We start from the raw sequence: 21461 nt of genomic DNA, 5'->3' as shown, positions 1-21461 counted from the left end.
TGGCCGCTGCAGGTGAGGTTATTAGAAGTTGGCTTGTATTTAAGTAGCTGCTATTACTTTTACATGACAGTAAAACTAATGAATGATAGGAAATTTCCAAGATAAAATGCATATTTATCCCTTGCTATATATATATATTTTTTTTCTTCTGTTCATAGTCCCCTGTTCATCTGGAATTTCAATTAGCTGCTTTTTTTCCCCTCACATATTCCATTGTGTTTAGCAATTGCAAGCTTTCTTGGCAATTTCCAAAACTACAAAATGACAATAGATTTGCAGACAAATAGAGGATGTGTGGGGTCCATACTGGACATGCGTATGCTGTACCTTCTGTCCTGGGAGAGCTATGTGACCGCTGAGTATTACACCAGAGAGGCTTTATAAAATTTAATAACGAAACAATATTACAAAACAGCCAGACACTTTAAAAACACATAATTAGGAATTCAGTGTGTTTCTTTTCTCCCCGAAAATGTAAGTATTTTATCTGCTTTAGCCCATTGTTATGGTTTTAAACCGTGTTTACTAAAACTGTTTCTGCTAAAGAAAGTTTTAAAAGGGAGGTTGGAAAAATCTCTTCTGAGCACAGTTGAGATGTCAAATCCAACATATGTTCATGCATTCAGGCTCAGAAGATGTTGACAGTGGTGTTTCCAAATGTTTCTCCGTTTTCCTAAAACAGAGCAAATGGTAGGAAATAAATACCGTGTGTGGTGTTTGAGACACTGACCTGGAGCCTCAGCTCCCTACATTTTCTAAGGATTTGGGATTCTTTTCAGGAATCAATTAAAAATAACCCATAATTCAACGGAAAGACAATTTAGGGCTTCCAGGTATAGGTGCTCCGATTTCCAGCATTTTCTTGCTGCTCTCAGTGTTTTTGAGGTGACAGTTCTCCCTTCATAGAACGAGCTTAAAATTAGAAAAATCAAACACCCATTAGAGAAAGCAGATCTACTCTCATTAATTGATACAGAGATGGAAAGCTACCATCACCCAGATGGGAGCCCAGTGCATCCCCTGCAGACATTCTCAGGGGCCAGAGCCTGGGTCAGCAGCAGCCCACTTGGCCCAAGCCGGAGCTGTCTGTCTAAGAGCGGAGGCTTGGGTTTTCAGGGGTAGGGATGCACTCGCTGCACGGGGGAGCCTCTCTGCAACATCCGCACACAAATATTAGGGTGTGTGTTACTCTCTTCCCACTTGGTTTTATTATTTTTTTTAAAGTGAACAACCTTGAAAGTTGAACTCCCCATTCTGTTCCGGCTTCTCTCTGCTCTGCTGGACAGGAGGTAACGTAGCATGCCTGTTTAGTAACCAGAAAGTGATTGTTAGAGGGAATGGAGACTGTGGCTGCTGTGCATGAAATACGGAGACAAGGAGCCTTTGAGGGCCAACCACAGAATTGTCTCCTTCCAGAGGCTGGAAGCAGCAACCCAGGTGGGGGTAGGGAGGGCAGTGGTGTGAGGATCTGTTGAGATATGACCCATGGTTTTAACTTTAAATAAGCATTTCCATCCTAATAGAAGCCCCCTCTAATGTCTCCTGCAGTTTTGATTTTGGAACACGTCACATTCCTCATTAAAGCAATCACTGTTAAAACATGAAGCAACACAGGATTTATTTCTTCATTAAACTGATGATCCGTATATGAAGCCAATTAACATTATGAGTCTGGTGAACATCAAGTGTAAAGAGGTTAGAGAAAATTAAAAGCAGTCACCTTGGTCTTTAGATAAAGAAAGTACACTTTTAGGTTGTAAATTATCAGAGTGTCCAAGCAGGACAGATCGGTGAATTTGGTTAATTGGAAAATACATTTTATTGCACAAGAATTAAGGAAAAACAACCTTTTCTTTGCCAACGAACGCTCTTTTTTAGAGGGGAGGGAGATGGTAGCAAATACATACACGTTAGCCGCCTCTCTCCGGCCCCGAGTGTCAGAGACAATCCGAGGAAAGAAAGGGGCCCGCGTTGTCATCAAAGTTTGCTGTAGCCTTTCCTCTCTGCGATTGCTTGGTTTGTTGTTAATTCACTGTTTTGCCAACAGGAACGAGCCCGGCCTCCCTGCTGGGGGAGAGGAACTTCGGGGGAGACGAGGCCGAGGGTCCCGCTGGCTCTGAGCCCCGCGCCAGGTGGGTGTTTTGCGGGAGCCTGACTAAGCGTCCCATCAGGGAGACAACCAGGCTCGCGTCGGTGACGCTGGGAAAGCCGGGACCAGGCGGCGACCGGCCGCGGGAAGATTCCCGGCCGTAGCCGCGGGGCAGGAGCGGGGCGTGGGTCTGCGGAGCCGAGAGTTTGGTCCCTGCTGCGAGCACTGAGCGCGCGTCCCAAGTAACTTTCTCAGGTTTGGACCAGGAGAGGATTGGGATCGGGCCCCCAACACCCAGAATCCGGCGGGGCGCGTCCGGCCGCGGCGCAGCGCAGGGCCACAGAGCGGCCCTTGCGACTGGTCTCTTCCCTCTGCAGCCCAGGAGGAACAGGTGCCGCTGTCCAGGGTCCTGACTGACCGGGAGGCTCTGGGAGCGCGCTGCCTGCCGACCCAGAACAAGCCTGTCCAGCCCCCGGGACATCTCTGGGCCTTGCCAAGAAACTGCTTCGGCGGATGTCAGGGATGGGGAGCTGAAACTGGGGTTTGGACCTCATTGGTTTCTGGGGCCAACGCGGCGCTGGGCGCCTGGTGCCTTGAGTTCCCGTACAGATACTCAGGTGCTCCTTGGAGCATCTTGGCCGGGCCCGCCTGGATGTCTTCCTCACCCCGCTTCGCAGGCACTAGGCTCCGGAGCGCGCGGGGCTCTTGCAGGAGAGGGGACGCCGCCTAGGGCAGGTGGAAGTTTGAGGGGGCTTTTGGCAAACCCAAGCGCGCAAGGGGAGACTCGGGCTCTTGAAAAGAGATCCAGAGAGCAAGGGTGCACTGAGAGAGACAGGGAGAGAGAGCGCGCCGAGCTTCCTGGCCTGGGTTGAAATAGGGTCGGTTCTCAGGGCTCCATCCCTTTCCGGATGAAGTGGAAATGGCCCGCCGGCCCTGCCTGTTACCGCGCCCGCCGCCCAGACCAGCATGCGTGCTCCCCGCCGGCGGGTCACCTCGACTCGCGGCGTCGGTGGCCCTGGAGGAGCTGGCGCAGCGGGATCTTTCCGCTCTGAACCCAGCCGGCGTTTCCAGCGGTTCCTTCCGCGTGACTGGGTCGACTTTCCGCGCCTGGGCGGGCTGAGCCCAGGAGGGGCCGCTGAAGTGCACCGGCCCCGACTTGCCTCTGCAGGAGCCGTGCTGCATCTTCCTCCTGGCGGTTTTCGGAGGGGCGTCCACGGGCCGGTCAGGGCCCCAGTAATCTGCCCTCCAGCTCCATGCGCCTCTTTCGGGGCGGGTGTCCACGTGTGGCCCTGCCAGGCCTTTTGTTTCCAACTCAACGTATCTTTAAGATCAAGGCTGGATCCCAGGCGGTGCAGGGACCCGACCCACCGCCTCTCCAGGGCTCCTGAACGCAGCATTAGAATGTTTATAAAATATTCAATTTATGTAGTCTGTCCAAGAAGCCATCGTCCCAAAATAAAATCAGCAGTCTAGACGGAACACAGACACCAGAACTTATCAACAGTTGTCTGACTTGCACCTTCTGATGCATCTTGAGTGGGTCATCATACCAACTTTATTTTCAGTGGTGCATAAATTAATTACACGCATTTAATAACCAAAATATCATTATATTCCCCCTTTAATATCATAAAGGCTTTCCGCCAGGGAAGCACTTAATAGTTCAGGGGGCCGTAACGGGCTATTATCCTGGTGTAATGCTATTACAGAACCAATTATGTGCCATTAGACTTGCTTTTTTTTGCAGTTTATGTGATTTGATCCAATCCCGCACCCCTGACTTGAAAATTTCAGCCCGGTACTTTAGAGTTTAATTTTCACCCAGGCAGAGGGAAGGGCGGTCTCTCCGCTGAGCTTCTGCCTCGGATGCATTTTAAAAGTAATTGCGAAGGGTCCCACCGCATATCATTTGCATGGAGAAGCGAACATAAATTCTGGGACCCCTTGCTGAGAACAAAATCAAACTTTCCTTTTGTACGGTCGCTTGGAAAGGGAAGCCATGTGCAAAGAGTCCCCCCAAAACCCATCCGGTGGTGACAATTAGCAGCGCTTTGTCATCTGCAGCCCAGGAGTCACCAGGCCTGACGAGGGGAGCTTAAAACCAAGCTCTCCCCGAGAAAGAAGGTTTGAGTCAGAGGGAACTTGGGGTGGGCGTGGGGTGGAGTGTTCAGAAAATAATGCTTTTTGGCGGATGGTGGTAGTGGTGATTGTTTCAACCTTCTTTTAAAAGAAAAGAGGAAAAACATTCCTGATGTTTGCTGAGAAATGACGGATTTTTTTTTTTTTTTTTTTTTTTTACACCACGTGGGCCATTTGTAAGGCCCAGTAGACCTATCCAAGTTACTCGCTGTAGACAGCGCTGGAAATAATCAGATTAAGGCCAATTACGCGTGAGATTATAAAGGCGAGTGCTGAGCGGCGGCGCGCGCTGTAGACAGATAGCAAGACATCTGGCCACTTCCCGAGTCACTTTTCTGGTCCTGCGGGCGCCAGCCGCGCGGAGCCCCGCCCGTATCCAGTCGAGTCGGGCAAGCGGACCAGAGGCGGTCACGCTCCAGCCTTCCTCGCCCGCCGCCCGCCGAGGTACGCGCGGCTCCCGACACACACACCGAGCCCTGCGCGCCTGGCCTTGGGGCTCGGCCGCCTTCCTGGTGGGGGCTGCCTTTCGCGCAGATGGCCTGGCGCGCTCGCCGGACTCGGCTGCGTTGTCCTGGGTGCAGGGATTGTGGCGGGGACCCCTGAGAGCCGGGAACCAGACTGCGTGGGCTTGGTGTTGGGGCCGAGGTGGGGGGACGTCTGTCCGGGTGGTGGACCCGAACGGAAGGGCTGTCCCACGGGGTCTCCGGCTTGCGACGGCGCTGCCACCTCCCCTCCAGTCCCCAGAGTGGGCTGAAGGCATTGGGAGGGGGTTTTCCATGAAAGGAGCGCCCGGGGCACTCCAGGGCCGGGCGGGGGCGAAGGCAGAGGGAGACTCAGGCTCTGTCGCTGTTTGCTTTGCAGCCAGGCCAGATCTACGCGTGTCTTGTCGGTCCCGCAGTCACCCTCCCGAGTCCTGGCCGTCAGGTCGATCCGGCCGTCGGCGATGTTTTATTTCCACTGTCCGCCACAGCTAGAGGGTGAGTAAGCGCCGTGCCAGGAGCTGCTCCAAAAGGCCGGCGCCGGCCAGAAAGGGCCATAGCAGCGGCTGGGGCTGGTTGGTGGTTGGGTCCCTGCTCAGCGAGGGGCGCAGCCGCCGGAGGTGGGTAGAGGCGCCTTTGGCCCTATCCCCACATCCGGCTCCAGCCTTCCGCCCCGTTGCCACCTGCCTCCTACCTCCCCCCCCCCCCCCCCCCCCCCCCCGCCCCCGGGCCTGGGCGGGTTGGCCCCCGGGCTATGAGCGCTGCCAGGACCAGCGGATCCTCCCAGCACAGATGCTGGTGTCACGCCTCTAATCTGGGCTCCCCTGCCCAGGGGGCCGCATCAATCTTTCACGGTGTTTTGCAAACATCCCGATAAGCGGCAGTGGACTAGGTGAGCCACAGGGTCCTGGGCCAGACATGAGCAGGAACCCCCGCTGCCAGGCTGCTCTCACTCCCTGCCCAAGGCCATCTTGCTTGGCCAGGCCAATGTGGCCCTCAGGAGCAGGGGGGCCCTGCTCACCACTTCCAGAAGTGCCCTGGCATGGCTGCTCCTCTGTGACTCACTGGGTTTCTGACCTCAGATGCTAACCACTTCCCACTCCCAGGGCCAGCCCATGACCAGGGTTTGGGTGTTTAAGGGTCTCCAGTTCTTAGAAGAAATTTCGCTTCAGGATCCTTGGTGTGGTCTCTGCACTGGGTTGTCAGGCGGGGGTAGGTTGGTGAGAAGGAAATAGCTTGGATTCCTGGTCTTGGGGGCTCCCCGAGGGTGGGCCCTCCATACAAGAAGGGGATTTCTATGTATCAGGCAAATGCAAAGCCACACACTCTGGCCCTTTAACAGCGCCTTCCTCAGACCAGTAGTCTCAGCCATGGGCTACTAGGACTTCTATAACTGGGAGCAGTACCAGGACTTGGCTTTGGCAACCTACTCCTTTGGGGGGTGGGGGTGGGCAGTGAGTGAATTTTGGAGGGGAAGAAATCGAGAAAGGCACGGGGCAGGGCAGAAGGTGGTGAGACACTGGGGGGACCTGAAACATCAGAGTACGCTCCTTCACTTTGCCCCGGTTACCTTGAGCAGTAGCCGGCCTCAGCTGGCCAGTGCACACAGGGATTTCAGAAAGTTTGTTTTGTTTTTCCCATGGAAGCTTTTAAAAGTTCAGTAGCATTTTCTAAAGGAGGCTAATGAACACCAGGGTTCAAGCCCTGCCAGCCCGATCAGCATTCCTAAGAAGGGAAGGGCAGACACTTGGCTGCATTTCACCTCCTTTTACTTCCAATGACCCATGCGGATGGGCTTTATAAAGGTCTGAGAGGTTCACCCCCTGACACCTAGGACTGCAGGGAGATCCTCTGCTTGTGCAGTGGACACACCTTTTCTGCATCTCTGAACCTCAGGTTTGGACTGATTGATTCTCGGCAGCCCACTCTTCCAGTTAAAGTGGGAAGGTTGAGGTGTGGGCATTTAGCAGATGGTGGGCTGCCTGGGCGACTGAAGGGGAAAGCCCAGTCTGCAGGGTAGGTTGCAGAAGTCACCTGGGGAGAGCCCTGGCCAGCCTGTCGTGGCCCCAGCACACGGAGCTGCTTGCTGCCCTCAGCTCGGCTTAGCTCACCTTTCCTTCCCACACCTGGGGCACATCCCACCTCAACGCTTATTCTGATTGCTGTGACCAGAAGAAAAGGAGATGGGTCTTTAAGAACTTTTTTATTCCTCTGTAGATGTGCTTCAAAGGCAGTTTTACAGAAACGGGTGTTTTATTTTAGTTTAGTATTGCTGTGGGGGGAGGTGACCTGCTGCCGATGGAAAGGCTGAGGACAGATCCTTGGAACCTGACTTCTCATTATTGCCTATCATCTTTTTAATTGTAATTTTTTATTAATCTAGAGAGGCATATAAGAGAAAGCAAAGCATGGCTCATAATCTCCCTTCTCAGATAATTTTGCTGATATTAAACTAGAAAGTATTACGTCTACCTGCTTAGGAAATTCAAATAGAACAGAAACTTACACACTGAAAAGTAAATCCTCCTTCTCTACCTCTTTTTCTAAAGATACTCCCTATGGTTGGTTTCTTGTGATTCCTTCAAGAAAAACATGCTATCACCTGCGTTTACCCTCATTTATGTATTTTTCCTTTATATGTTATGCCTTATTTGTGCTGAGATCATACTGGCACATCATTCAGGACTTTCCTTTTTTCACTTTATAATACAGATTCTGGCGATTTTTCCGTGTCAATGTATGCAGATCTACTGGCTTCTTTTATTGTTTTTTAAATTTATTTTTAAAATAAATTTATTTACTTGTTTGTTTTTATCTTTGGCTTTGTTGGGTCTTCGTTGCTGTGCGTGGGCTTTCTCTAGTTGTGGTGAGTGGGGGCTACTCTTCGTTGTGGTGCGCGGGCTTCTCCTTGTGGTGGCTTCTTTCGTTGCGGAGCCTGGTGCACGGGCTCAGTAGTTGTGACACGTGGGCTTAGTTGCTCCACGGCATGTGGGATCTTCCCGGGCCAGGGATCGAACCCATGTCCCCTGCACTGGCAGGCAGATTCTTTTTCTTTCTTTTTTTTTTATAAATTTATTTATTTATTTATTTGGCTGTGTTGGGTCTTCATTTCTGTGCGAGGGCTTTCTCTAGTTGCGGCGAGCAGAGGCCACTCTTCATCGCAGCACGCAGGCCTCTCACTGTCACGGCCTCTCTTGTTGCGGAGCACAGGCTCCAGACGCGCAGGCTCAGTAGCTGTGGCTCATGGGCCCAGTTGCTCCGCGGCATGTGGGATCTTCCTAGACCAGGGCTCGAACCCGTATCCCCTGCATTGGCAGGCAGATTCTCAACCACTGCGCCACCAGGGAAGCCCCGGCAGGCAGATTCTTGACCACTGCACCACCAGGGAAGCCTGACTGGCTTCTTTTAAATAGCTGTGTAGTATTCCATTATATATTGTTCAGAAGGTGCCTACAACTGTGCACTTTGGTTGTTTCCTTTTTTTTTTTCCTGTTACCATGTTACCAGGAACAATATTCTCGCTCCATTTTGGCACACTTTTAAAGTATATTCATAGACTACATACCTGTATGTGCACTTAAAATTTTTGGTGGATGTTGTCAAATTACCCTCTAATAAGGCTGCACAAATTCATGCTCCTACAAATGGTGAATAGTGTGTACAATTCATTATGCTTTTAACTGTACTGGGTATAACTGTGCAGCTTATTTTTTTGGCAAAAATGTTTTGTTTAATTATTGCAAGGTTTAACATTTTCATAACATTATCAACCGTTCTATTTATTCTTAAGTAAGAAGCCTGTTCTCATAATTTCCTCTTTTCTATTAGGTTGTCAATCGTTGTTCTTATTAATTTGATGAACTGTCAGCTTTTTTTAGGATCCAGTTTGACATGCAGTGTTTCACTTAAAGATATTATATGTACACTTTGTGAAACAATTTGGGACAAGCAGGTAGAAGTTTGTGAGGCTGATTGTGATTTGAGAGCCTCAGAGCTCGCATTTCATCCTCACCAGTCAAGTGCTTTGTTTTAAAAGGAAACTGTTTGGTTTCCCACAAAATAATGGAAATAAGACCGCTTTGAGGCTGTCTCTTTGAAGTTCCCAATGAGCTGGAGAGAAATATTTGTAACTAGGATTTTGAGGAAGGAAGCAATTTGGATGGGATGGTGGAGGGAGAAGTCTTCACCAGAGAGTGGAGGTCTTGTGACCAAGGATGTGCACTGGGGAGTTGAATAATAAGTAGGAGGGACTCCATTTAGCAGATAGAATTTTAAAAAGCCGAAGGACCTTGCTTCTTTGGGACTGAGGTCCTTCGGAGGGATGATGCCTGGGCAGTGTCACTAGCCAGCTCCTAATGGCGAACATGCAATGATTCTGAGACCGGAGCCCATGGCAGGTACAGCGTTCACTGGCTAATGGGAACTTGCTCATTTGTTTTCCTAAAAAGCCAAGTAAACGGTGGACTGTCAAGTAAATGGTGCACATTTGGAAAATGATCTGAATGCACATTTGGGGCCAAACTCTGTTGTGGCTTAATCCGAGCTTTGGAAGCTGGCAGGGAGGACTGTGGATGCCTTTCTTTTCACGGAAGTGGGAGTAGTGGGTCTTTTATGAGCCTGGCCAGAGGCTCCTGTTTAAGTCTGCTTGGAATTCAGGACAGTCGCTATTGGCGCAGATTTCTCGTTAATTGACATCTATATAACAGATCCACTGGAGTGCTCATGAGCTGTGACCAACAGTATTAATATTCATTTATAAACTTCCTACCTCCTCGTGTCCTGAAGTTCTAGGAGAAAAGTGCTGGGAAAAGCTCTTGGTGATTTCATTCCTCCCCTATCCCCAGCCTTTAATTCTTATTGTTGTAGAAACAAGGGAAAGTAAAATAACAAGTGAGCAAAAGGGAAACGTAGAGGCTTTTATTAAAGGATCAGAGGTAGAAGGGATGAGCTGAAGGCACATTGGACAGAGGTGCAGGCAGCTGGGAGTCAGAGGGCCGATGAAGGCTCCATCTCAAGTTAGTAACCCTTCCTGGCTCAGAGTCTAGAATTTCACAAGTGGACTTGGCTGTCTAGGGGAGTAAGGTCTCCACCCACCCTATGAAATAGGCATAGTTAGGCCTAAAGTCAGAGATTACTGGGAGAGAGAGAAAGCATGAGAGAGTGAAAAAGAGGGAGCCTTAATAACAGGAGCAGAGAAAGATGCTTTAGGACAGACAGGACTCCGTCTGGGTGGGATGGGTCACTGAGGGAGTGTGCATGGCAGGGGCTCAGTGCGAAGACTGGGGGGCCCTGTGCTCAGGCTGATCCAGTTTGCTCCCTGCAGGCACTGCACCCTTTGGCAACCACTCTACAGGAGATTTCGATGATGGGTTTCTGCGGAGAAAACAGCGCCGGAACCGGACCACGTTCACTCTTCAGCAGGTAATGATGTTCCCCTTCTGAAAGCCATCCACTTTCTGCCTCCAAATTAATCAGAGTTTGAGCAGCTCTTCTTTGTCTTTTAAAATAAAGCCAACTGATCCTGTTAACTGGATCTTTCTGTTTTCTTGAACAATTCATGTGTCAAGGAATCTGTCTGGGGAGAGGGCAGAGGACTGTGACGTTATGATCCCAGATAGTCAGTGAAGAGGCAATGATGACGGCGCCCCTTTGTCTCAAGTTGATAGTTTGGGGAACGTTTCCACATCAGCAATACAGCAATATCATTTCAACTTCGAAATAACCTTCTGAGGAAGGCAGGTCAGGTGTTCTCATCCCCAGTAGATAAATGAGAAAACCGGGGCCCAAGAGGTTGACTGATTTGTAGAAGGTATTGTCGTCCATAAGTGGAAGGGCTACAACTGGAACCTTGATATTGTCTTTCCAGGGCCGCGGCTCCTTCCCTTAGATCCGTTTGTCTCCCAGAGCACACTGGAGCAGAAACCCTAGGCAGTTTCTGTGGGACTGACCCAGTGAGGGCTTCTGCAAGTTGATTCTATTCTTCCAAGCTCTATAATGAAAGCTGCGTGGGTTGAGCTTTAAATGTAAATGCATTCAGATGTTTGTGCCTCTCTTATTTCTACCTCTTGGGGTAGCACTGAGGTTGTTAGTAAGTCTTAGCTCCCAAGTCTTCCGCGGTTGAAATTTTAATTCTGTGGGATCTTTTCAAAGAGCATTTTTCTCCCTCTCTTCCCCTACTTGATCTGTGAAACTACTTCCTCACCACACATAGCAAATTTGAAATATGCATCTGCTTCCTCTCACCTAGCCACATCCTCTCACCAGTAAATATTTTTTTTTCCTTTTACCAGCTGGAAGCTCTGGAGGCAGTTTTTGCCCAAACACACTACCCTGATGTCTTCACCAGAGAAGAGCTAGCCATGAAAATCAACCTCACAGAAGCCAGAGTGCAGGTAAACCTTCTTTTTAATTATTTAACTCTCTCATATTAAAACTGGCAAACTTTTTTTTTTTTTTTTGACATCATGACTGCAGAGTGCACATTTGGCCAAAGAAAGCAAATGAAGACTATCTGTCATTTTCATGACGCACTTTAATAACATCAACATAATGTGGAATATTAGATCAGGTTGATTAATCGGTCATTCATAATTAACTAGTGATAATGTTCTACACTAATTTGTCCGCGTCTCTAAGGTACTAAATTACATCAATGCACATCCATTTCCTTGCTTTGGAAAAAAAAAAAGAGCTGAGATGCTATTCTCAAAGCAGCTCTGACCGCTCTGGGGTAAGGCCGGTCAATTGCAGAGAACTGTGTTTTCGTGTGAGAACAGAGTAGGATCTGCTTTCCAGAAATTGCATCATGTCCAACTTTTCCCCAGCTCGCGGACTCTTTCAGCGAAGTGGTCCGAAGAACATGGGCAATTTAAAAATCTTTAAACGGCAGCAGCAAAAGGGCTGCCTCAGAGCCGAGCGTGGCCCGTGGTGACCGTCTCTAGGCAGGATTTCTTTTTAGAAGCTACACGGTGATTACGTTTAAGTGCACAAACCCGTGGAGCCCAGCAGATGTGCCCAAACGCAGGAGGAACAGATTCGCGGCAGCGCCTCTCCGGGCGAGCTATTCTTTGAGCACAATTTTATATTCATTTTATTTATGGGGTTTCCTCCATGCTGTTTCTGTTCTTTTTTATGTAGGGGCTTGGGGTTAAGACTATGCAAAGATCTAATTGTAGGAAATATAATAGTTTGCTTTCGGTTCCCCTGGGTCATGTTAGTATCTCTTAAAAACCTATGGCTGAAGAGAGATAATGGAATTCTGAACAGTAAATTGGGGGTTGTAAACAAATTATTTCCCCTATAATCAGATTATGTGATCCTGATTATTAAATCTGGACATGAATCATTGGTCATATGTGGGCAAATTAAACTGATTATTATTTGGAAATGAAAATCTCCTTTGGCCAGGACGCCGTTCATCCTTTCTTTTTTTAATGCCAGCTTGCCAATAGCTGCCTAAAGACTGAACTGCAAATTGAGATAAATGGCACAATTACTGAGCATTCAGAAGTGGAAGATCATAACTTCTCCCTGAAAGGTGCAAGGGTGAGATAGGGGTGGTGACAATTAAAGCTGGGACTTGTTGTTCGGGCTGTTGTTGGCTATTATGCAAACAGACAATGGCTGTGAAGCATTTGTTTAGTGAGACTCCATGTGGGGACACGGCTTTGGTGGCGGGAAGGGAGATGTGTTTACATTTATACCCCTTGCTCATTCAAATATGATTAATGTTCTATAAAGCAGGGTCTTAATCGAAGCTGATGTTGTCAAACAATAACTAAATAGGGAAATAAACGACTCCATCATGCTCTTGCCTCAGAAGCAGGCGAACTGTCAGTGCAAAGTCATTAAAATATGATAATGAAAAATAGCTCAATTAAATGTTGTTATAGCTGTGACCTTCATTCAATTAAGACGCCAGAAAGTGTCTGCATTTTGCTTTGCATTTAACTGCCCTAAATTTAGAATATAGATAAAATCATTATTCAGTGGTTGCTGATATATGCAATTAAAAAACCAACTAGATTAAAAAGAAAGAAAGAAACCCAGTTAAAGGAGAATGAAAATTTGGAGGTGGGGTGAGCCTGGAGACCGAGACTCTCTCCTGGGCCAGTCTGCTGACAGGCAAGGAGGAGAGGATGCCCAGGGGAATAGGAGGGAGGTCTAGACAAGCCCTTTTTTTTTTTTTTTTTAAAGCCAGGAATTATCTTCCAGGAGAGAGGGGGAAGAGGTTTAGTTGCAGGATTTCACTGACCTCTGGGAACACCTTGGGCCCAGGCTGCGTGACTGCCCTGAGTCTGTCCTGTAAATGCAATCTTGGTCTCTAAGGCTTAAAGAATCCCACACCCGCCTCTAAGAAGGCACTCAGAGCAGGTGAATCACAAGCTGCCTCCCAACCTGAGGATGGTGGAGATAATAACACTAGCTAATATTCACCGAGTGATTGATTGCTGTGTGCCACGCACTGTGCTTAGTATTTTGCATGCAGCTCCATTAAATTTCCTAATGATGCTTGGGGGTGGCTGTTATTATTACTCTCAGACAATTTGGATTATGGTACCCAGCCAAGCCACTGGGCTTCAAATTGTAGATCTGCCACTTAACACTTGGATGACCTCAGGCAAGTTAATTAAACTGTCTGTGCTTAGTTTTCTCATCTGTAAAGTGGGGGTAGTAGAACTACCTGCCTTAAAGGATTGCAGTGGATTCTAAACCAGATTCACCGGGGTCCAGAATTCTCAAGCAGGACTGACTCCAGAGTCAGTGTTCCTAGTGGATGCGCTGTGCTGATGGTCATGAACTTGCCGTGATGCGTCAGTGTTAAATCACACGTATGAGGCCGGACACACTCCGGCCAAACCTGCTGGATGAGAGAATGAGTATTTTTTTGATGAGGAAACCCCAGGGCAGTGTTTTACAAACTGCTTTGATGATGAATCCCCCCTCTCCCCTCAGGAAACACATTTCACATCAAATAAGTGTACTTGCATACACTGAGAATTTCCACAAGATAGTACTTTGACCCTTACTGTGGGCAGTGCATTTGGATACTTTCCATGATTTCACACTCATTCAAAAATGCCTGTCACACCTTCGACTCTGGTTTTCTGACCCACCCATGAGTCTGAAGCTGCAATTCGGAGGGCACTGCTTTGCTAGATCTTTAGAGAGAGGAGGCTGTGTTCCCGCACACCTACTGCAGGGGAGCCGTGAGCCGGGGGCACGGGGACCAGGCACCTGGGTTTAGGTTCTGGTTGCCTCCTTCTGTCTGATTTTCTGCCTCTGTTGGGTGTGTGCTTCCTTCGGGGACTCAGGTTTGGTTCCAGAACCGAAGAGCCAAATGGAGGAAAACGGAGAGAGGGGCCTCGGACCAGGAGCCAGGAGCCAAGGAGCCCATGGCAGAAGTGACGCCACCGCCTGTGAGGAATATCAACTCCCCGCCCCCTGGGGACCAGGCCCGGAGCAAGAAGGAGGTCCTGGAGGCCCAGCAGAGGTGAGGCTGGCTGAACCCAGGGCCTGGAGGGCTGGCGGGCACCCAGGATTGGGAACTCAGTGTGTCATTTTCCTTCACTGCCAGCCTGGGGCGAACTGTCGGTCCCACAGGGCCTTTCTTCCCCTCTTGCTTGCCGGGGACCCTCCTGAATACGGCCACGTACGCCCAGGCCCTGTCACACGTTGCTTCCCTGAAAGGTGAGTTTGGGCTCTGCTGCCTGCTGGTGCGGGGCGGGGGCTCTGCCTGCCTGCAGCGCCTCCAAGGGGATCATGGAGATGGTTTGCCTCTTCTGTTTTCTTGGGCGGGCCCATCCTTGCACCTGGGGCTGGTGTAGCTCCTTTTCTCCTTCTGTCTATCACAGCCAGGGTCATGAACAGCATCTGTTTCCACACATGCTATCTTGTTTGCTTTCTACATGGCCTGAGAGTGAGGGTGAATGTCATCTCACCGCACCAGCTGCGGAGTTGGTTGAGAGAGGGCTGTTTCAGAAGGGCCATTGCATGTTCACTGACTGTTGCCTCCTGTCGGTACCAGTTTTAGGTGCTAGCTTGCAGCTCGTGGGTGAGGCCTGCGATGGACCGTTGTCCCAGCTCGTGAGGACCCTCCCCATATGTGCAGCCTCCCCACCTGCCTTCCCTGGGGCCTCCTGATGTCAGGGGTTAGGATTTGTGGTTTTCTAAGATTTGCTGTCTTCTCAAAGGCTGTGGTTGTCTGAAGGATGGAAACCATTTGGGGCATTTTTGTCAGGCCCAGAGAGAAGGACTCTGGTGGGGCTGTCCTTTGGGGGTTTCTGGGTCAACCCTACTGGATGAATGGGTCCATCCAGTGTCTTTCAATTCTTGGCCCCAAACTCACTCTTCCTGTGAGGAGACCAAGCAGCTGTGCTGGCCGGGAGCAGGGCTGGGCCCCAGAGTTCATCTGGGGCAGTGAGTGTTAGTGTTGGGGTTTGTCCGTCACAGCCAGTCTGGGAGATGGGGGTGCAGGTGCGGGCTGTAGGCTTTTTCCCCATAATAGGCAGTGGGAGAGGCCCCCCCTAGGATGTTTCCTGTGTGCTCTGCTTTAGGGTCTGGGGTCTTCTGCCCTCGAGAGGTTCCCCCTCCTGCAGGTTGGTCTTGCACGTGCGTCTGCACACGGCCGTGCGTGCACACACACACACACACACACACGCACACTGGCAATCTGCATTGCAAATGTAGTTTCTGGAGCCTGAATAAGGGCATGATGGAGCCTCTCTAGGGAATCTCCGAAGGGAAAGAAAGGTATTCTACGCACAGGGAACAACACGTGCAGAGTGCCAGGCGCAGGGAGAAGAACCAGGCTTGTCTGGAGAATGGCTGGTATGTTGGGTGCCCACAGGAGAGTGCCCAGAGGTAAGGTGGAGGGGCCAGAGCTTGCAGGCCTTGGATGCCGCACTCCTGCATTTGGATTTTCCACTGTAGGAGGAGGGACCCTGAGGCCTGGAGACACTTCTGAGTGGTCCAGGCAGCTGGGCAAGTCGCCGTGCTCAGATGGCCGGCATGGGTTGATGGGGTTCAGCTCCATCCAGCTCTGCACCTCGTGCCCTGATAGTGCTCCCTTCAGCTCCAGGGTCTGTGTGCTCCAGGGACCAAGTAGAGCCCCCTGCCACAGAGTGGCCTTGGGACGTATTCACAGACACAATAGGCTGAGGGGGCACTGTGAAGATGGGGTCCCAACTGGAAGGGGCTTCCAGAAGGAGATTACCACTGGGACTTGGGTATCATTCAAGGAGCTGCTCTGGGCAGAAGAGCAATCCTGTGTCCATCTATGAAATCCTCTCTGCTTCGGTGAGGCCCAACTGAGTTCCTGAGAGTAACCGTCTCTTTTATCAATGTTCTCTGCTTGCCCCACTCCAGCCACATGAGTTGAAGGTGAATCCCACGTCTCTTCGCTGGGGCAGTTGGGAGGGGTCTGGGGTAAAGCCCAGGCCCTGGTGGAGGCCTGAGGTGGCTGAACGAGTGGAGAGAGGGCCAGGCTGCTGGCAGGGAGGGTGGGAGTGCCTGCCTGCCACCGAGAGGCTGAAGGCACTGATAAGAGGGAGACAGAGGACAGAGCAGAAGGAAGCAGGGCTGGTGGGAGGGGCAGGTAAATCTGTCATTCTCCTCTTCTGCCTTTACTCGTATGTACTCCCCCAACCCCAGCACTTCCCTTGGGGCCTGACCTGTGCCTGCTTCGCTGGAAACAGACTTTCCTTTGATGGAGGGATGGGGCGTTGGGGTGTCAGGATTCGGCAGAAGTGATGGAAATCATAGTGTGCTCACCAAACCAGGGAACGTCTTTGTGCCTTGTGGTGGCACTTGCTCGGGAAGCTTGCACATCCCCACTGGAAGGTCTTCCTGGCTACGATCAGGGACACGAGGTGTGCTGGGGCAGGTGACACACTCGGATAGTTCCAGAGCCGGGCAGGCGATAAGTGAAGCGAGTATGTGTGGGCTTTGTATTTGCTCCTCCAGATACGCAGCCGTCTTGGTCTATATGTCATTCTCCCACTTGTGAGAAAGGAGTGGGGAAAAGGCACGTTTCTCTACGTCAGAAGCAGTTATGCGAGGAGCACGCTAAGGGGCTCCCTGAGATTCGGCAGAGGTGGGCTGGGGAGCATTTGCCCATTCCAGGGTCAGCTACTGCTCACGTCAGCTGATGGTGGCCAAGTGGGTCTGTGGACCCTACCTTGCCAGAACTATTGAAATTTCAGGAGCTGTAAATCTGGATTTTTATTTGAAATAGTCCCATCTTTTGGCTCCGGACGCGCAGGCTCAGCGACCATGGCTCACGGGCCCAGCCGCTCCGCGGCATGTGGGATCTTCCCAGACCGGGGCACGAACCCGCGTCCCCGGCATCGGCAGGCGGACTCTCAACAACTGTGCCACCAGGCAAGCCCAAAGTAGTCCCATCTTTTAAATGCGACCTCCAAGTCTTTGGGCCAAATGGGCGCATCATTGGTCAGACCAGCCTGCGGACTGCCTTTCTGTGGGGGGCACTTCTCCACCCCTCCCATCTCTGCTTTCTGTGTTCTTCTCCCTGCATTCGTAGCTCCTCCTCAGGCCTCCCCCGGCAAAGTTCCCCTCCTGTAGCTCATCCTGACCCCTTTACCCACCAAGGCCCTTGCTGTCTGGCCCCTCTGAGCAGCTGGATTTTTAGTCTCCGGCAAGCTAAGTGGTGTTGGAAAGGGAGGGAAATGAGTGATTATTGAAAACCTTTTCTGTCCTCTGCCGAGTGGTCTCACGTGTGGTCCCGTTTATTTCTCACGGTAGAGGAGAGTAGTAAACGATGTATCAGGGAGGCTCCAGAGTTGCACAGCAGGTCAGTGGAGCTGGGATGGCTCTGCGATAACAGCTGGCGTTGGTTGGGGTATCTTTGCATTCTAAGAGCTCCTGACCCTGTGAGGTGACAGCACAGCCTCACTCCAGTCCAGGTGGGCTCGGCCGTCCTTGGAGATGCGCTTGGGGGACCTGCCTCTGCCTCAGAATCTGGGGTAACAAGCGTGTACCTGCAAGTCAGGTTCTGGGTGCCCCGGGATTCAACTCTCAATTGTTTTCTGGAACGTTTGTTAAGTGGTTTGAGGCCTACATCTTGCAGACTCCTACAGCCTACGTCTTCTTCTCCGAGGGTTCCCCAGCTACAGAAGTTAAGTGCATGGCCCAGTTTAGGCCCAAGAGAGGAGCAATCCCAATTTTCTAGGCCTGGCTCAGTGACCGGGCCTCTGGGCTGTGACCTCTCCTCCCTTTCCTGAGTTCACCCCCAGAGGTGGCTGGGCGGCCAGGTGCTGGCAGAGTTGGTGGCCTGAGCTCTGCTTCCAGGGGCCTCTGGCCAACCAGGGGGCCCCCTCAGCAAGCTGTGAGGAGCTTCACACACGTGTGTGCTAGAAGGCACACATCTGGGCTTCCATACCCGTCCATCTTTTTACAAACGAGAAGCTGAGGTTCCTGGAGGGAAAGCCACTTACTCACAGGTCACTCACATCAGAGAGGTCTCCCCTTGGAGATCTAGGCCGATCTCCACAGGATCCTGGTGTGCTCTTTCCTCCGGGCATGATTTATTCATTCATTCCTCTGGGTGGGCACCTGTTGGTAGGGGCTTTTGACCCCCACCCTGCTTCTGCCTGGCAAGTGAGGACAGCTGGCGGTCCACTGGTCATGAGCCCTGGGGGAAGAATCTGGACTCACCCAGAGCCCAGAACCATTGTGAGCTGAGCGCTGCAGCTCCTTCCAGCCCAGAGATCCCGGCCCACTTCTCCAGGCCTGAGGCAACTTGCAAATCATCAAGAAAGAATCAAAGTGAATTTCAGCTTCTGGACTCAAACCAGTGTTCAGGTTTCCTTCCCCAGGCTTTGTGGTCCTAGTGGGATCATATGGTCCTGGACTAAAGACAGCAGGTGTCCTGGAGAGGCCACCACTATTCTGGCCCTGCCCCAGACAGCACTGTCGGTGTCGATCCCGAGACTCCAGCCCTGAGACTCCAGACCAGGGCTTGAGGATCCAAGCCAAGGCTGAGCTGTGCTACACCAGCACCCAGCCTGGGTGTGAGGGGAATCCGGGCTCCCAGTGCCCAGGCAGGATCGGTTCTCCCTGCGGGCACATGGAGCCTCCCAGCGAGTGGTCCCAGAGCCAACTGCCTGCAGAGCATTCTATAGAGTTACAAGTCGAGGGACTCTGAGTTGGGGGTCCTGGTCTTTCGGTTCTAGGTGTTGTTGTGACAGATGTGAAGTCTCTTCCAGGGAAACATTGAGAGAGCCTCCACGTGTGTTTGTAGGGGAGCCTGGGGGTTGTTGAGGTACGGTTTGCTGAATTCCTTTGATTACCGGTCCTTGAACTCCTTAGGTCCTCTAAGTAGTTGTTGAATTCACTTCCCTGGAAACATTTTGGCTTTGAATGTGCCCTGAAAACAAGGGCATTCTTGGAATATTGGCTATCAGCTCCTGGAGCAGGTGGCACTGGGGGGAGGAAAAGGGCAAGCAGGGGCAGATCGGGGTGCTGGATATAGAGGGAATGTGCTGGGGGGGGATGCCCAAGAAACTGGACTCCCAGAGCACAGAGCTGTGGGGTGTCATCAAGCCCTGCCTCCAATGTGAACGGCCGGGTGGGCTGGGCCCTGGCAGCTCCATGACCGTGGCCCAGAACGTGCTGGTGGATCTAGACTCTCTGCTTTTTTATTTTTAGATTGTGGGGGAAGTGGCCCAGAAAAGGTGAGGAGGAACAGGTCACTCAGCCGCTGAGCTTTAGCACCCAGACTGAGAAGTCAGTAGCAGATTATGGTTTTCTTAGGAAATTAGAGGCCCTAATTTTCATTCCCTGGAGACACCTGTTGAAGGCAGGGGCCTGGGATTCGGAAGCAGCTCGAGAGCTAGGGAAACCAAGGTGAGGCTGGAAACGACCCCGGCTTTGGAAAATCCGCACAGCTCAGAACTGCCACAGTGCGCACTGAGCTGGCTCGGCAGTTCTGCCTCAGGCCAAGGGGTGAGGGCAGAGGCCTTCCAGAGCTTCGCCTTCTGCCACATCCTGTGCTGGGGACTGTGCTCCGCTGCCAGGTCCCCAGGCTTGGGCAGGTGGCTGAGATGCAGCTCTGGGGCTGGAGCCCTGGGGACACCTATTCAGCAGGTTCAGTGTTGGGGCGTGTGGATGGGGGTGTTCACAGAGGGATGGGTCTGGCTAGGTCAGCAAGGCTGCTCAAGCAATCGGGAGCCTGGGAAGGGTGGGAGGTGGGGCCGGTGCCCTTGAAGGACAGGAGGTTATGACCCCTTTGGGGTGGCTGGGTGAGCAGAGCGTCTATATGCAGAGGTGTGGCAGACTTGCCTCCACGCTCTGCTGGGCAGGGAGATGTGGATGGGCATTGGGCTGTGCCCATCAGAGGGGGCCAGAAAACTGCCCACCAGCGACAGAGCCAGGTAACTGAAAACCAGGCACTTGTGGAAATTTCCTCCTTTAATTATCCTTTAATTATCAAGCAGTGAACTAGCACAGCAGCGTTGAGCAAGGGCTCTGGATGTCCTGCCTCGTGTGAATCCTCATTCTTCCATTCTCTGGCCATGTAAGTCTTGAGTTAAGTACTGGGAATCTCTACTTCTGCTTCTTCATCTGTAAATTGGGGATCTTGACCATCACAGGACTGGATTTATAGGACCAAATGGAGAGAGAGTGAGTTGGACCAGTGGGAGGTGTGAGTCAACACCGTTATTATTAATCAGATTCCTCCACTCTCATTTTCAAGTCACTGGGTCCCACTCATCTTTTTTTTTTTTTTTTTTTTTTTTTTTTTTGCGGTACGCGGGCCTCTCACTGTTGTGGCCTCTCCCGTTGCGGAGCAACAGGCTCCGGACGCGCAGGCTCAGTGGCCATGGCTCACGGGCCCAGCCGCTCCGCGGCATGTGGGATCCTCCCACACCGGGGCACGAACCCGTGTCCCCTGCATCGGCAGGCGGACTCTCAACCACTGCGCCACCAGGGAAGCCCTCACTCATCTTTAAAAGACCAACTGAAATGTCTTTTCTCCCAAACTTCTCCCATTTTTCTGAACTGTATCGCTGCTGACAGTCACCTTTTCCTCGTAACCCCTCATTGTTCTGATTTCCGGCTGTGATGGGAGCTCCTTCCCATCCCTGGTAGGATTTGCTGGTCAGGGCATCCATTCCCTCCCTGGGGCTTCATGCAGCCAGTGATGTGCTTTGTACTCTGGGGTGGTCAGAGAGGGCGCATCCTGGCCAGGCATGCAGTCAGTGTGTTTCTTGATTGAATGTCCCACGGAAACTTAAAAATAAAAAGGCAGCGGGACCCTACCCCATGAAGTCAGGGTTTGCATAACAATAATGGGTGTCCAGAGAAAAAGCCTTTGCAACACAAAGAGCTTTCCTGCACTGTCTTAATGGCCAGCCTCCTGTTCACAATTCATTAATGCAGAGGAAGTTATTAATGGCCGAGGGAAGCGCTTGGGCTTGTTCCGGGGAAGTGCTGGCCACAGAACGGGCCACAGTCAGCGGAGGCCTTCTCCCTGGTGCACTTGGCCCAGCTGCCTCTAACCTGTGATTCGGAGAGCTGGGTGTGAGGTGGAAATTCATTACGGCTGCCAGGGGAGAGCTTTCATAACTCAGTCCGTGCTCATGCCGGGGAGTCACAGCCACTCTCCCCAGCTGGGCGGGGCATCACGGCTGACCTTCCATCGGCTCCTGGCGAGGCCAGATGGCTCCTGTGGTCCCACATGAGGCCCAGGCAGGGAGGAGTCTGGAGGCACACACACCTGGTCCCACCTCCAT

General features: G+C 51.4%; 1 protein-coding gene across 1 annotated transcript in view; it reads left to right on the top strand.

Annotated features, from left to right (window-relative positions):
• Positions 1-5171: 5171 nt before the first annotated feature.
• Positions 5172-21461, top strand: part of DRGX (dorsal root ganglia homeobox) — a 30388-nt gene continuing 14098 nt past the window's right edge. The window contains exons 1-5 of the mRNA XM_032609224.1: positions 5172-5205; positions 10031-10128; positions 10998-11099; positions 14022-14200; positions 14285-14397. Of these exons, the coding sequence (XP_032465115.1) occupies positions 5172-5205; positions 10031-10128; positions 10998-11099; positions 14022-14200; positions 14285-14397 (526 nt within the window). The remainder of the gene's footprint in view (positions 5206-10030; positions 10129-10997; positions 11100-14021; positions 14201-14284; positions 14398-21461) is intronic.

Source organism: Phocoena sinus, chromosome 16 (genome assembly GCF_008692025.1).
Source record: "Phocoena sinus isolate mPhoSin1 chromosome 16, mPhoSin1.pri, whole genome shotgun sequence".
In the NCBI taxonomy this organism is placed as follows: domain Eukaryota; kingdom Metazoa; phylum Chordata; class Mammalia; order Artiodactyla; family Phocoenidae; genus Phocoena; species Phocoena sinus.
This window is presented reverse-complemented; position numbering and strand designations above follow the sequence as displayed.